We start from the raw sequence: 18,021 nt of genomic DNA on the forward strand, positions 1-18,021 counted from the left end.
TATATATATATATATATATATATATATATATATATATATATATATATATATATATATATATATATATATATCAAACAATAAGCAACACGGATTTCAAAAGTGATTGCAGTACGCACGTTTCATGCTACTTCAATCACTTTTGAAATCCGTGTTGCTTATTGTTTGATTTTAATCACCCATCCTTTTGGGATGTGATATTCGGGTGCCTTCACATAAGTACCATATTCAAGCCTTGAATCTATATCTAAACCGTATATATATATATATATATATATATATATATATATATATATATATATATATATATATATATATATATATGTATATATACACACACACACACACACACACACATATATATATATATATATATATATATATATATATATATATATATATATATATATATATATATATATATATATATATATATATATATATATATATATATATATATATATATACAGTCCCATTATTATAGAAATTATCTCATATCCTTTCATTTAATAATTTATTTTACGTAGCTTAATATTTATTGAAGTACATAACTCGAAAATGAACATTGACTACATACATGCCTACAGATCGAACGCTACCCAGAGAATAGAAGACAAGTTTATATACATACATTCCATCATACAAATGTATACAGACGCATGCATCTACAGACCCATTTACGTCAGTCAGTAGAACACACACTACACAATGTTACTCGGTCATGTATACATGCGTATATGCGGTGTGTGCGTATGTGTTTATGTGTGTGTGGGTGTATATATGTGTGTGTTTATGTGTGTATGTGTTTGTGTTTTAAAAGATATATACATGTATAAAACTTATTTTTATACCCACAAAGATATCTATTTGGACATCTAAATGTGTATATGTACATACGTATGCTTATTCATTTACATGCGCACACATGTACTAGCAAACGAATAAGATGAAATATAATACAAATGCAGAAAAAATCATTTACGCTCCGTTAGTGCATTTAGAGTGACTTGCCTCTTCAATTAAGATATGAAACGAGACTTTTTCCCTCTGTGGAGTCAAGGTATGTCTATGTCTATGTAGGTACATATATTTACCAACATATACATGTGTTTTTGTGTGTATATGTTTATAAACACATGAACATACACACACATGGACATACACACACACACATATATGCACATATGTGTGAGTTTGCATGTGTTTGTGTCAACACTTGGCAACTGGTGCTGGCGTGTTCACGCTCTAGTAATGTTGCGGTTCGGCCAAAAGAGCCCGATAGATTAAGCTCTTTCAAATTCAAGAATAACTACTGGAGTCGATTTGTACGGCTAAAAATTTGAAAGTGAGGCCACCTGACGATGAAAAGAAGTAAAAACATAAAAGTTTGAAAGAATATGCAAGCATGCACGTATTTGTGTGTGTGTGTGTGTGTGTGTGTGTGTGTGTGTGTGTGTGTGTGTGTGTGTGTGTGTGCGTGTGTGTGTCACTAAATGTGACATCTAGTCACATTTAGTGACATTTGTAATTCTCCTTTTTGGTGAAACATTGCAAACCTGCTGTTTATATTAATTTTATACATACATACATGCACACACACACACACACACACACACACACACACACACACACACACACATATATATATAGATGTGTGTGTGTATAAAATTTATATATATATATATATATATATATATATATATATATACATATATGTATGTATGGATGGATGGATGGATGTACAGAGAGAGAGGGAGAGACAGTGAGATAGAGGAGAAAGAGAGAGACACAGGCAGATAGAGACAAAGAGACTGACAGTAAATATTTTATACATATATGTTATATGTCTGTGTGCGTGTATATTCGTATGTACATCTTTTTATATATTACATATATATGCACATAATATAAATATGGATTTTTTATTAATTACAATTGTGTTAACTGGTGAACTGTAATATACACGAATGATTTGATATCTTTTTAAAATTATTTACCAATTGAACAAACTTTCCTACTACATATACATATTTTAAAGAAACAACAAGGATATTGATTAAAAAAAGAAATTATATTCCAATTTTATACCTTCTCCTAAACTTTCCCTCGTCCTTTGAGCATTCATAAAAGTTACAATTTATAATTTATTTTGATATATATGATTTTGCGCATAATTTTTATGCATATAAATATACATTATTTTACACATATGGAGCGTTTATGAGGTGTTTATACGTGCATAATTATAAAAATATATAAGTTCACATATATGAGTATAAACTTGTCACTTTTGCAAACTTAACTTTGCCATATTTTCAGTGTTTATGCATCAAACAGTCCACTATAAATTTAATTTCATAAATGTTTGTTTTGCAACATTGACTTTCATTTGAAGGATGGGTTGGTGCAACTTCTACATTCTCAAATTTTTTGTGGCATCAGATTAGGCTTCATGATATTTTAAAATCTTCAAACCTTTCCTATACAGTCACAATGTTTATTTATCCCTTCAGGGCTGATAATACAGTCTTAATTCATACATTGCTTCAGTAGTTTCATTTACTATATTTGTGTCAAATATTCATCCGATGGTTCAGATATACTTAAATTTGGAGCCATTGTCATAGGCACGTGTGCCTCATTTTTGTGACTTTACACGCTTCACACATGACCTCACAGCACCAGCGGAAAGTGCAATTACATCGTTCTAGAACCATGTAACTCTGAGATTGGTGACCTCGGCCACAACACATAAGGTCACAACCTTCTAGTCCAAGGGATGTATCATTGCATTCTCGACCAACTGTTCCTTTGAAACCAATTCCATTATTTTGGTTACAAAATTCTGGAGACTTCTCAAAATAGACAAGGTCTTTTTTGGTTGGTGGCTTGTGATTCGGATCAAAAGGTGTAAATGTAAATTTTCTTCGGCGCCTTCGATCACTACCTGCATTACCTAAAATGAATACAAATGTAAACAAATATATTAATATTCTGATATACACTCAATAGCAACAATAAAAATCAAACTGAGTAGACTTTGGAAATTCAATACTAATGATAGACGGTTGATTATAGTACACATTGTTTTCCATACATACCGGCAATAAACGAATTGATGACTTGGTAAAATAGAAGCTTGGAACAAGCTAAATATTAGATAAAGGGAGATATTTTTAGATGCGGGTTCTTGTCTAATTTTGTAAAGTATCAATAAATTACAATATGACAATTATATACAATACTATACGAATATAAAATTGGATATAAATAAGATATTGCGCAAGAACTGAAAACACTGAAGGAAAACTATAAACGTTATTAAAAGAAGACTCCCAATAACAAATTAACTGTTCGCAATAATATTGCTTTCCAAAACCAATTTCCTACATCATACATGAAAATAATTTCTCACAAGTGACAGTTTTCTGTCAGTAAATTACATATCCTAGAATACACAAACAAAATTGAACAAAACACTAAAATCAGAGTGAAAATATTATGAATTCTCCTTAACAGCCACTTCAAATTAATAGCGTAAAAAAAAGACATGAAAATGTGTATGCCGAAAACGGAGATAACGATCTTCATTGATACGAAACTACCTATTGAATGAAAGGAAACTGCAGACGACCTGACTTAACCAAATATCCAAAAAGCATGCCCAGGGCAGAAAATCAGTAAAGTGAGAAACTGTTCAAGTAAAAGCATCTATAAATAAAAAATAAACATGTTCTGATTCGAATAGTGCCGAAAGTAGTAGAATGTCTCTGGAGACTCGGAAGAAGCTCCCAAAATTATAAGAAATGTGCTTATTTTGAGCCTAAATTCCATAAATACCCATTCTGCTTTTTAAAAGCATGCATGTATGTATGTATGTATGTATGTATGTATGTATGTATGTATGCATGTATGTACGTACGTATGTATGTATCCATGCATGTATGTTTGAATGTATGTATGTATTATGTATGTATATATATATATATATATATATATATATATATATATATATATATATATATATTGCAATCAAGATGGTAGGAAGCTATTTTCGTGTAACTTAAACACAGACTCATACACGTATTTATGTGAGTGTATGTCTATGTGTGTGCGTGCATGTTTGTATGTATATATATATATATATATATATATATATATATGCTTATATGTGTCTCTGTGTGCATATATGCACGTAAGTATTGATTGCTGGGCATTATAACAATATTGATTAATTGCTTCAAGAAGGTAAAAAAAATATTAATAGTAATGAACAAAATGTAAACAATTCTACAGATAAAAAAGAGAGAATTATAAAACAGATATATCTGTATTACATGAAGTATAAGCCAAAGTGTCGCGGCATTTCTCTTTTTTTCCTGGCGTTAACATTGAGCGAACAGTTTCGTGGCAATAAGAACGATGGGAAAACTGTGAGGGATATTGAATTAATGAAACAAGAGGCTAAAACATCAAGTACAGATTATGCCATAAGTACGTGTTAATTGACCTGGGTTATTTATTTCGGGATTTCTAGTCTCTGCAAGGGAGTCCACGATTTTACCAACTGACATCTACGCTGAGATTTTGGCATGAGAGCTGAGAAGTCTGTATAAACATATATCAATCGCTATAGAAAGCAACTACCCGATCACAATCATCTGGGACATGCTTGTTGAAACTGACATGAAAACTGAGAGAACTGCCCCTAGGAAAGAAATGAAAATAGCTGAACTCTGTTAGACAACAAAATTCTTTATTACTAAAACATCAAAAATGAAGCCTAGAGACTGCCAATGTACAAGGATCTTACAAATGATAATAAAGAGAATGTGGAATATAAAAATAAAAATCGTAGCTATAATTGGATAACGACAAATGATGGGGAAAAAGAAACAAAATAAAAAGAGAAAGACATGAAAATAAAAGACAAGGATAATAAAAGTAACAAAAGTATGATTTGTGGGAAACGTTATAGATAGTTGACGAGAATGTTAAGAACACGTTTACAAACAGATCGACTTTATATACAAATAACAATCAGTAAGTTACCTAGATATTACTAACTGAAAAGAACAAGAAAGTATCCGGAAATGACAAAAAGTTCCAAATTTCTGATTAAAGAGTAAAAAGTATCTAATATGGGATTGCAAAAGGATTACGCGATCTACTGAAAAGCCAAAAATATTACTTGAATATTTGAAAGTTATTTCTAAGACACCTAAAACTACAAAACAAGTCCCCCCAGTGCAATTGACTTCTCAAGGTTTCCGATTCAATGGTGAGATAGCATTTTGGAGTACCTCCCTATGTGATGTTAATACTTGCGTTTAATATTAAACATTTTTATTATCAGACAATTTTGCTGAAATATTTCAAGCAACATGAGTCGACTATATGTACCGCATACCTTGGAGGAATATAGAAGGACGTCAGAACAACGATAGATATTGACTTTATTTCGAGTGATAATGTAACGATCTTCGCGACAGAAATTCTTAAAGTAGCTTTTTCTTCGTTCTTTTTTCTGAAGTTACCTTACACAGTTGGCAGAGAGTGGGAAACTTGTCGATCTGTTCATGCGCATCACTAATTAGATGACGAGACATTTGGCTTTGTCTACAAATAGCACTAACATTATCAAAATTCAGACGCCGAAATCTTTTCCTATTCTGTATAATGGGTGGTTCCAAGACCTATTATCCAAGCACTATCGTATTTCACGATAACCTGTACTTTGCGGTAGCAGGGTTGGGTGAGAGAGAAAAAATAGAGAAAGGATATATAAAAGTAAAAAAATAAAGAGTGCTTACCTCACATTCGATCGGAGAATATGCGAAAAATCAGACCAAATATTATCATGCGCCAGACGAATGCTAGCAAAAAGAATACAGATCGTTCTCTCACAAAGCAAGACAACACGCTAATATTGAAGACCGGTCAACTTGCCATCCCACCTGATACTATATAAAAGAAAACTGAGGTCGACTCAAGCAAGTGCAGAAAAACCAACCTGATTTTCTTCTTTGTTCCACTAGTTTGATTGCCTGCCTTTTTGAATCCACAATAAAGTATAATTTCGAAATAATTTGTGATGATCATGGGTCATGAGAACTTTCATATTTGTGCCGATTTAACCGACCAAATTCTTATTCCTTACATTATGTCTTTCACTATCACATCACGGCGGGAGGAAACTATCTGAATGCTAAAGGAAAGCAATGTGGCAAACTTTATGCTGGATTTCGATGTCAAACGGATCCATCCGATACACGATAATATCAGTTCACATGTTAGCCATTTGTTCCTTTTCCCATTTTCGTCATAATAGACAGGCCCAACTAACATCACTACTGTGCAAATAGGGATGATTTCCTACCTACCACTGCACACACGTATCATATCTGGAAAATAATGTCTATAATTATCGACTGGATAGTGTGCTAGAAAACGTTTGCTAATAACTAGTCGAGTACCCCTCACTCAATATCTCTAGAATGCAAAATGTGATGTTCCTCCGATGTTCTCCGATCCAACTTATAGAGGGCTGAGAACGCTTGAAGAAATTCCAGATTCAGCAGCTTCTAAATAGCTCTGAGCGCTAGGCCAAGCTAGTCTTCTATAAAAGTTTAACCAAGAAAAGCATCTCAATTGAAGTCATTAGCTTTGGAGATATACGTCTAACAAACGACTACCTTACCGGCTTACCTTTCAGGATTCTAAAGAAATATTACAGCCTCTGAGGAATTTCGAGTACTATCAGCTGTAGTAGCCATTCATAGTCAGTCTGCTGCTGAGACTTATACCACGACATTCAGATATTTTGTGATGTAAGTGTTAGCAGTAATGAACCTTCTGACCAAATCACCCCATCTCTTCAAAATGAAGCTAGATACAATGCTCTCTAATCTTTTTGTCGCGGCAAGGTATGTCGGTGACACTGTAATACATAATTTCTTTTAAGAAGATGAAACATTTCCCTCTTGTGTGCCATTCGGAGAAGGATGATCCCTCTGCAGTAAAATCTCAGAAACCAGAATATAGTGACGAAGCAAGAAGGCACTATTGAAAAGCCGAGTTTATCTTAAACGATTCTTAAACAAATAGGTGAGAGTTTACTCAGACCACCAACAGATGTTGCTGTGCAATCCAGATACCCAGATTCTGAAGGAAACGAAAACAGATACCCTAATGTCCTCTGTCGAATGATTTCGATTAATCTAAGTTACTCATATACTACCAAAGCCTGACTCCACCTACCCGTTCCTACATTTTAGGTGGTTGGAATAGAGTTGGATATATCTCAGAATAATACAAGCTTGTGCAGCAGCTGCAACAAGTTTACAAACAAATTCAAACCTGTTTACCAAGACGTCTTCCATAATTGATGTTTGAAATATATATTGGCCTATCAAGTATATAACCTATCACTACCAGGTTCTATCCTTCTAATACATCTCTACATTTCAGATACATTAACACTTCGTACCATTTCACCTCAAGTGCTGAATGTTTTAGCGAAGCGTCAATAAAAGCACTCCTCAAAAGCTACCCCTCAGAAGTTCGACAAAATACTGTCCAAGAACTGTTCACACCTGTTTAAGACACCATTTTTCTGCTGTACCCCGACGAAGACCGTGTAGATTTTTTACTATATTCCACTTCAGCCATCTGTGTCATGGGACAGCTCTGGTGCCATTATGTCTCAGAGAACGCGCATTTGACACACAAACTATAGTAATGCAAAAATTACGTATGGTAATTTTTTAATGTGAAAGAAGACGGCATTAAGATATTATTTTATATTTTTTTTCTTTTGGAAATTTGTTTTCAAATGTGAAAGTCTAGGATTATGAAATATTAAAAATTTAAGTCTAAACAGTAACACTTTGGACTCCAAAATTTAAATAGAAATTATACACCCCACCTGGTTCTTGTGTGCCATGTAGCGGACTTCATTCTGTTGCAAGCATTCGAGCCAAAGACAACTTCTTTCCTACAAGTCTTGGGAGTCCTGAAAAGCGTTTGGGCATTGCCTGTCTTCCTATTAAGCCACAGAAATAAATAACATTTTGAAAAGCAGATATGTTTGCGTAGCGAGTTGCATGAGTACAAAGGAGATACACATTTGAGAACTCGCGAGCCAGTGCTTTGGTTGTAGGTGCATATTCCAGTTTCATCCACATGTAACTACTGACAAACTTAGTGATCGGCTCATAGAATGAATTGAATTATAGAAAAAAAAATTATTTTAGAGCTTAGTAAACTATAAATTGGTTTTAATGAATGCAATTGAAATAGCAAGAAGAGAAGCATTTTAGTCTGCGTACAAATGTATATTAAGTAACTCTTTTAATCTTACCAGGAAGGACTCTGGTAGCACCATCAAATCGATCCTTTAATAAGTCTCCAACTTTTCTAAACGAAGGAAGTTTCATCCAGCACGTCTTTATTTGACAACTTCCTGACATACCATGACATTTACAGGCTTGGCTCATTTCACTTGTTACGTGCTGCAAGATAACAAACCATACTTATATATATTCACCGAAAGAAATGAAAGAAAAGGAAGTTACTTACACAAGGTGTACGTTGAAGCTTCATTGCACAGTTTGAAATAAACTGAATTTGTTAGTTTTCTAGTGTTGGTGATACTTTCATAAAATTCATAAACCATTATAATTGAATTTTGGGGAAATTAATAATTTAAAGAAATTTTTTTGTCAAAATCGAGAAGCTGCTTTTATTCGTCTCCAGCTATTCTATCAGAAGAATTTAACTTAGGACTGCAAGCCAACAAAGTATTCGTCAATACAACTTCTTCAACTGCTTACAAGGATAAAACTGACAACTTCGTATACTGTATTTAGTCATGAAACTCAGCCTTAGCGAACCACCTAACCTCAGTAGATTGTTATCGCTCTGGAATACATAAAATAAACATATCGATTGAAACGTATCTATAACATGGAACGAGTAATTACAATTCTAATACTGTAATGTAATGCTTTAACTATCAGGAATTAATGCTTCGGAAACTAGCATCTACGGAATATCTAGACTTATTGAACCTCAACTCGATACTTACCCGATATTTTTATCACACACACACACGCACACGCACACACACGCACACACACACATACACACACACATGCACGCACACAAACACATACACACAATCACACACACACACATGCACGCACACAAACACATACACACAATCACACACACACACACACACACTCACATATCACTCACACATTCACACACACGGACTATATATATATATATATATGCATGCATATATGTATATACACTAAGTAAATCACACATAATACATACATACACACATACATACATACATACATACATGCATGCATGCATACATACATACATACATACATACATGCATACATACATGCATGCATGCATACATACATACATACATACATACATACGTACATACATACATAATACATAAAAGAAAACGTAAAAGATACCAATTTTGAAAAACATTTTTTATTAATTTAACATATGATAATATAAAACAATATTAATAGTTATCGCCAAGCCAACATGGCAGTCCAAAAAAATAGGACGAATGCTGCCGTTGATTAGCTCCAAGAGGCCATCGCCTCTAGCTAGATATGTGACACGCAAACCTGTGTCCTTTATAACCTTCGAACAGGGGAGGTCAGCCGCTTCACCTTGCTGGTCTGGCATCTACAGACTAGTTTCGGGGTATGCCCCCTTCGGGGTATTGCCCCCTTCGGGGCATTATCCCTTATATTAATATAAAACAAATTTTTCATTTGTATATTTACAATTTACAAAAATTTTTATGAATGTAAATAGTGGTGTTTAACTAAGTATGAAATTTTACCAAAACAATCACATAATTTTCACTTCCTTAAATTCCCCATTTTGATATATAAAAAAAGGTGGTGGATCAAAGTCTATCTCAAGGCATAGGCTCATAAGGCTGGCTTCCCAAATTCTGCATGCTGATTGAATTTGCATACTTTTTTAGTACAGTATCCTTATTGGCAATCATTCCTAATGGTATAGGGACTATTTAATGGCGAAATCCGACAATCTTAATTAAAGTATTATTTTCAATTAGAACGCCGTACAATGGAGACAAGCACAATTTGAAAACGCAACAATGCACTTTTTGCTTCTTCATTTTCATGTCAAAATAAAGATTTTTCCATAAAAAGTCAGACATCACTTCAAAGATCTGAATGTGAACTTCCTTCTATATAGTTTTAATTAAAATCCGACGGTTACATATCATGTCAGTGCCCCTCAAACAACCTGGTATTTCCACGCATTTACAAAGTTTGTTCCGTTTGGGGCTTTTTTCTAACTGCTGTAGAGTAGCCTTCATTCTAGTTCAATTAGCTGGAGCACTATAACTTGAGTTGTGTTGAAAATGATATAGAGGAATGTTTTTGCTTTGTTTTCATATAAAAATCGACTAGAGTAGGTCAGATAATCATTACGAAATATCAAAGTGAAAATTTTATCGTTAATTTTCATTTAGAAAAGAACATATTTTCTTCAAGATTTATATAAGGAGAAAAAATTCTCTCGAATTCAACATGGTAATTGCTAAACCTGGCCGCTTTCTTCCTTTTTTCGAGGAGGTTTTCACCTCCTCGACTTCCTCCGTCTCTCTCTCCAATGGGGGAGCGGAGGGAACCTTTTCTATTACCTACTCCAGGCCTTACCTAGGCTCCGGGGGCAGTTCTTTTTGATATGGCCTGGTTCCAGGCACAGGTGACACTTGGGGGAGCATCCCTTGAGAATCACCAGAAACCTGGAACCGGCTATTCTTAAGAAATCTGGCAAAACCATATCTTTGGTTGATTGGGTCCATAGGGTCAAAACAGCTTTCGACCAGATCCAATCAGCTACAGGCAGAATATTAACGTTCAAGAGCCTGTCTTTGCTACCACCCAGACCCCGGCGGACAGTATCCTCTATCCACTCGGGTTTTATCCTAGGTGGCAGCACACAAACCCAGGCTCTCGTCAACTTCCTCCCACAATATGTGGGGAGAAACTAGATTTCATTGCCTTCCAAAGGCTCGCTCGCAAATTTGCGAGCCTCCTCGAGGGTATCAAATAGCAACCATACTGTTGCGTACTTGACCCCCCACCCCCCACCCGAGATATAAATTTAATAGTTGGCAGATATTCTGCCAACTCTGTTTCGATTACTTTTTCCTCAAAGAGGGCGATGGTGCTGAGCAACTTGGAATAAATCCTCAGCACCACCGTTCTCTTTTCAAAATTTTTCAGTCACTGTTTGGGTGGGATAATTTTCCACTCCAAAACATTGTCTTTGTTCTCTGCCATGATTTTTATAAATAAAAGTTAAAAAATAGTTCACTAATAAAGTCCAAATTAAAAAGAAAGAAGAAAAAGAAGGAAACCAAAAAAAAAAGTTTTAACAAAAAGACAGGAAGAAAAAACAGTTCAATAAAGAAAGTCACAAAGAAGATAGAAGTAGAACAGAAAACAACAGTTCAAAACACAGCAAAAAATCTTCTTGACCACTTCGTACTTCAGGCCCAATCGGTACTCCACTTGAACCCGGAACACTACAACTTGTAACACAACTTTCACGAAAATTGGTAAAAAGAAGTTGTAATAACTTCTAAATTTTCACAATTTTTTAACACAAACTATTCACTAAAGTGAACAGCTTTTCCGACGTGAAATACGCCCTCACAATTAAGTGAGAAAAAAAAACTATTCACTTAAAGTGAACGAAGTTTTGAGGCGGGATACGCCCCCAAAAACAACAGTTCTCAAAACTAAGTCACTTCACGCAACTACAAGCAGACAAATATCCGGGACCCAGTGAGGATTTCTTATTTGAAAACAAAACCCCACTAAATCCCACAAAAACAGATGCCTACCTTACAGTAACACCTTCAAAATTTCTTCATTTCAAGACGGCCTCGAAAGCACGTCTTGACAACATTTAATTTGGAAGCAACTAACTCACGCATGTGCAATAAGCAAGCTACTTACCACACAGCCACTCCTACGCCTGTTTGTTTTTTTGTTTTCTAATGACAAAATCCATCAATTCACTGTTGTACTTGTCCACAACAGTAAAATTAATGGATACATTTCATCTATAGTCAGATGAACATTTGTGTTTGAAGTTCTGTCATTGGTTGTTTCTGTATTACCGTGATTTCGTGCTGGTATTGATAATGTTGCTGTGTTTGATTTTGTTGTTCTTCTTTTTGTTGGAGAGGTTGTGAATTGTGTTGCAGTTGTTGCTTCAGAATATGCTTTTGTTGATCTCTTGGAGTAGAGCTATGTACTCTACTCTTCTTTCGCCTACAAACTTTTGTCACTGTGATCCATAGATCGTTCAGCTCTTCTTTCTCCATGGCATTGCAGCTGACGTTGGTTTGGGAGGTAGGGCATTCAAGAGAAACTTGATTTTCTGTGGCAACTGGAGGTAGAATCCTTCTTTGTCTTGGTTTGGGAGTGGGTGCGCGTGTGGGTGTGGATTTAGGTGTAGGAGTGTTGAGCATTTGTTCATGATTTTGCATTTGTGGTGTTTGTTGTGTTGGCAGCAGTGGGAGCTTATTTTTTCTTGTTCCAGGGCAGAAAGCCTTTAAGTGAGTTACAGAGCCATTTATATGGAATCTTGACTTTCTACCCTCCACTAACACCGACAGGTAAGTACCATCCGAGAGTGTTGTTTTTGCCCTGAATGCTGTCAAGACGTGCTTTCGCAGCGGCTTTTGAACTGAAGAACGTCGAAGGCGCGTCTGTAAGGTAGGCATCTGTTTTGGGGATGATTTAGTGGGGTTTTGTTGTTTGATATTGTTTTTCTGTTTGCAAATAAGAAATCCTCACCGGGTCCCGGACATTAGTCTGCCTGCAGTTGCGCTAAGTGACTCACTTAGCTGTGAGAATTGTTGGGTTTTTTTTTGGGGGGGGGGGCTGTCTCACCTCCAAAAAAAAAAATTGAGGATTTTACCAAAAATTTGTGAAATTCGTACCAATTTGTGGAACTGTTCCTGAAGGTGAATTACCCTAGGCCAGGAGTACTGTCGGCCGGAATTGTGCTTTATTTTGCTGTGTTTTGAACTGTCTTCCGTCTTTCTTCTGTCTTCCTTTTGTTTTGACTTCGAACTTTATTTGAACTTTGGTTTGGACATTTTTGCTCTCAAGCATGGCAAAGAAAGATAAGGTGTTGGAGAGGGAAATTGCCCTACCCAAACAGTGGATAAAAAGTCTTGGTGAGGACGGTGCTGCTGCGAACGTACTCCAAGTCGCTCGACACAATCGCCCTCTTTAAAAAGACCGCCACAGAGAGAGAGTTGGAGGAGTCTATGCCAACTATAAAATTTATTTCCAAGGGTGTCAAATATGCGACGGTATGGTTGCTATTTGATACCCCTGAAGAGGCTCGCAATTTTGCAAGTCAGCCCTTAGAGGGTGAAGAAATATTGTTTCTTCTCACGTATTGTGGGAAGACGTTGACAAGGGTTTGGGTTTGCTGTTTGCCACCAGGGATAGAACCCGATTGGAGAGAAGACACTATCCGCCGGGGTCTGGGTGGCAGCGGAGCCAAGCTCCTCAATGTCAAAATTTTGCCTGCGGCTGATTGCGTGGGGTCGAAAGCGGTTGTGACTCTGTGGACCCAATCAGCCAAGAATCTGGTGTTTCCAGATTTTCTTAAAATGGCTGGTTCTAAGTATCCGGGGATTCTTGAGGGACGCCCCACCAAGTGTCACCTGTGTCTGGAACCGGGCCATATTAAGAAGAACTGTTCCCAGGACCAAAGTAGGGTCCTGGAGCAGCTAATAAAAGTAGCGCCCCCGCTCCTCCTTTGGAGGGAGAGGTCAAGGCAGTCGAGGAAAAAAGAAAAAAGAGGAAAAAAGCAAGAACATGGGCAACAATGGTTGCTCACCGAAGGACCCTAAAGCTGCGGGAGGGTGGGAAGATATTTCGGATAAACCCTAACCCTCCCGTAGCACAAGGGAGGAAAAAAAGAAAAAAAAACAAAGAATGGGATATTGCCGGTGGTTGGTAGTGCACTGCCGGCATGTCCTGAAACCTCGTCGGTGGGAATTTGTACCACCGATGTGGCCCCTCCCAGTGCGATGACGGATGATTTTGTGATCTTCTTCCATAAGGAAGGGGCGATACAGAGCTTCGTAAAGAAGCTGGTGGGGTGGAGGGAGGGGACCCTGCCCTGGACTGAAGACCCCGAATGGCCTCTGCAGGTAACTGTGGAGGTCCTAGCGGAAGTTGAAATGTTCAGGGTGATGGACTCTTTCCCAAAGGACCAGTATAGGTTTGCCTTTTGGCGCACCGATGTGGAATTACATGACTGCTTGCAGGAGGCATATGGCCTGGTTGAAGAGAAAGCATAAGAGGCCTTAGTGCCTCAATTTGCATTGTCAATATTGTTTGTATTCTTTGGTAAGAGGCTCAGCGCCTCAATTTGTAAAGACGATTACGGGAATTATTATTGAACTGAGGTAAGAGGATTAGTGCCTCATTTTGTTTTGTTTTTAAATAAAAATAACTATGTTTTCGAGAATGCAACAATCGGTGGGCGTTGCTGCTTCTCCCACCAACCATTTCTTTCATTCCATCATCATCGTGTCCTCGTCCAGCCCTCAGCTACTACTTCTGTGTAATGCCTTAATGGCAAATCGAATGAAATAAAGTACCATCCGGGAGATCGATTAGATCGGGAAGCTGGTCGATATGGTCTTGCTTAGATTGTAAAGTTACTTCCATACCTATACCAGACCAGTTTTGCTTAGGTATTTTTTGATATCCAATATTGTCGCTTCGTCCTCTTTTAGACCTTCCAGGACGGCCGTCACTAACCAGGTGATCGATATTTCTGGCGGCACATTCAACATCCTAATTTTGGCCGCGATAACTGGGAATGAAGAAGTTGTTAGGTAGTCATGATGGACATACTGGGTTTCTTATATTTTACCCCAGTATCACTTTGATGGTATGCGTTACTCTCTCACTCAGTAATAATAAAAATGATGATGATGATGATGATGATGATGATAACAACAACAATAGCAACACCACTAATAATAATAATAATAATAATAATAATAATAATAATAATAATAATAATAATAATGAGCATGTGAGAAACAAAAGTGGTATAGTGGAAGAGATGGACAATTGCTCGCAAGAATATAATACCGTGAATCGCGAAAGAATTGAGTTGAGTGACTATTCAAACAATGAAGATCGATTAATGATAGACAGATTTTGGATCTATTAAATACAAAATGGACAGAATTTATGTGCAACTTTAAGAAGGCTAACCAATGGAGACTAAATCAAGAGACGAATAAAGTCAATATTGTTCTGAAACACATTGAAACAAAGAACATCTCACAAACAAATAATCTTATCAAGGCTGTCAGTAGAATTGTGACGGAAAGGATGGGATTGAGAACTACTGAGAATAAAACAGCGACGGATAGAAAAGGAAATAATCAACCGTGGTGTTAAAGGAGTATTTCTCAAGATTTAAGTTTCTTGAGCAGTGTAGTGTCAGTACTTGTCAGGAAAAGAAATGGAGAACTTAAGAAAGAATGGAAATCCGAAAAATTCCGAAGAATGGAAATCCGAAAAACTACGAAGAAGTATGGTGTCGATGCAAACGGCATGAATGTTATAATGGAAGAACTGAAGCACCGCATACATGCAAAAATAGCAAAGCTAACTAGGTTTGAACAACGAATTAAGCAATACCAGCAAAGCAAATTGCTTAGGACCGACCAAAATAGATTTTGTCAACGGGCATATGGCGTAGTGGTTACTAACCCCAAGATTCCGAGTTCGATTCAGTGACATGAATAATAATAATAATAATAATAATAATAATAATAATAATAATAATAATAATAATAATAATAATAATAATGATGATGATGATGATGATGATGATAAAATCGAAAAATACCTTAGGAATGAGAACCCAGGTTTGAAATTTCCCCAGGACACCTGATGAAGGCTGGAGGGTATATCAGCCGAAACGTTGTTAACTACAAACAAGATGAGGACAAATATCCGTCAAATGTAAATAATGTAAATAATGTAGATTAATGATGGTACAAAACGTAAAAGATTAGTCCCTGATGCTGATGGAAGCCGACTTTTTGGGGTAAAATATGGAGTAAGCAAGAACAACATAATACTACAGCTGAATGGCTCTGCAGCCTAAAGCAAACAGCTTCTTACCCCCAGCAAGAGGCTATCCACTTCACAGAAGACAGTATCAGAAATATGAGTAAAAAATAAGCAAGTAGGAAGTAGCAGGACCTGGTGGTGTATAGGGATATGGGATTAAAATGTTCAGTAGTTGCCGTAAATTAATCGAAGAACAATTCAATGCATAGTTCAATAGAGTACAAATCCCCGGCTGATTGACAAAAGGATGAACGGTGTTGTGGCTTAAGGATGCATGAAAGGAAAATGCTGCTCTCAATTACAAACTAATTTCCTACCTCTCATTAATGTGGGAGTTACTGTCAGGAGGAATTACAGAAGAACTGTATAAATTTCTTGATGAGAAAGATATATTACCACCGGAACAAAAAGGTTGTAGTAGGAGATTCAGCGGTACCAAAGATCAACTATTGATAGACAAGATGGTAATGCAAGATTGTAAACGGAAGAGAACAAATCTGGGGATGGCCTGGATTTACTATCGCAAAGCTTATGACATGATTCTACATTCGTGGATCATCGAGTGTTTAGATCTGTTTGGAATTGCGAGGAATGTAACGTGTTTCCTGAAGAAAAGTATGGTGCGATGGAAAACTGAACTGACATCTTACGAAAGAAGCTTGGGTACCCTGGGTATCACCAGCGGGACTTTCCATGGTGACAGCCTATCTCCGTTGCTTTTCGTTCTCTGCATGATACCCCTAACCTTGGTACTCAGGAAAATGAACCTGGGGTACTAACTAAAGGGGAAATCCCAAATAATCAACCACCTCCTCTTCATGGATGATTTGAAACTGTATGGCAAAGATGAGATACAAGTGAGTTCCTTGATGAACACGGTCCACTGCTTTAGTACTAATATTAGAATGGAATTTGAACTCAATAAGTGCGCAATAATCTATCTAAAAATGGGCAAGATACAATCCCTAGCAGGCATAAAATTACCGAATAGAGACATGATTTAGCAAATTGAAACGGAAGGATACAAATACCTTAGTGTACTAGACGTCAACGAGATAATGGAAAAGGAAATGAAAGAGTAACTGAAGTGAGGATGGAGCATTTCCGAAGACTGTGGTTGGTGCTGCGTTCAAAATTGGCTGGATGGAATAAAATCCAAGCAGTTAATACATGGGTGATAGCATCACTTCAGTATGGAGTGGTAATTATAACATGGCAAAAAAAAAAAAGATGTGATGAAGGTGGATACCAAGACCAGAAAAATGTTGACAGTATACGGAGCCTTCTACCCATTGAGTGATACTGATAGGCTGTACTTGTCCAGAAGAAAAGGTAGGCGAGATTTGATCAGTTGCCAGGACTGCATCGAAGCGGAGGAAAACAGGTTAGGGTGGTATATAAAAAATGCGGTGGAGCCATTGTTGAAGCATACGAAAAAGGCTGGCGTCATCAAAACTGAAAATTGTGTAATGAAAGAAAAATTTAAACAAGAAATGAACACAAAAAAACAGAAAAAGCATGGAAGGAAAAAAATGTACAGCCAGTTTGCAATAAATATGAACGCGAAGAAAGATACAGAGGACCGGTGGCTATGGATGAGTAGGAGTGACCTGAAGATAGAGACAGAAGCATTCATATGCGCAGCTGAAGAACAAGCGTTAATGATTAACTATGTGAAGTGCAGAATAGACAACGCTGCTAGACAAATGTAGAATGTGTGGTGAGAGGGATGAAACGGTATGGCACAATGCGATAATGGAAAAGGAAATGAAAGAGTAACTGAAGATTGTGGTTGGTGCTGCGT

At 36.6% G+C, this 18,021-nt stretch overlaps 2 protein-coding genes across 6 annotated transcripts in view; one reads left to right on the plus strand and one right to left on the minus strand.

Moving 5' to 3' along the window:
* LOC106882622 (protein Wnt-9a) overlaps window positions 1–18,021 on the plus strand; it is a 278,778-nt gene that overhangs the window by 25,246 nt on the left and 235,511 nt on the right. The gene's annotated exons all lie outside the window — the stretch shown is intronic.
* LOC106878311 (protein Wnt-1) overlaps window positions 1,902–18,021 on the minus strand; it is a 77,228-nt gene continuing 61,108 nt past the window's right edge. For 2 of the 3 annotated variants that reach the window (XM_089340270.1, XM_014927501.3), the window contains exons 4-5: window positions 8,360–8,510; window positions 1,902–2,953 (exon numbers count right to left, since the gene is read on the minus strand). In XM_089340270.1, the coding sequence (XP_089196396.1) occupies window positions 2,619–2,953; window positions 8,360–8,510 (486 nt within the window). In that variant the 3' untranslated portion in view covers window positions 1,902–2,618. Of the gene's footprint in view, window positions 2,954–7,924; window positions 8,042–8,359; window positions 8,511–18,021 lie in introns of all 3 variants that reach the window. The other variant, XM_089340271.1, reaches the window with a different exon arrangement.

The sequence above is a fragment of the Octopus bimaculoides genome, chromosome 23 (genome assembly GCF_046866305.1).
Source record: "Octopus bimaculoides isolate indiv1 chromosome 23, ASM4686630v1, whole genome shotgun sequence".
NCBI lineage: Eukaryota > Metazoa > Mollusca > Cephalopoda > Octopoda > Octopodidae > Octopus > Octopus bimaculoides.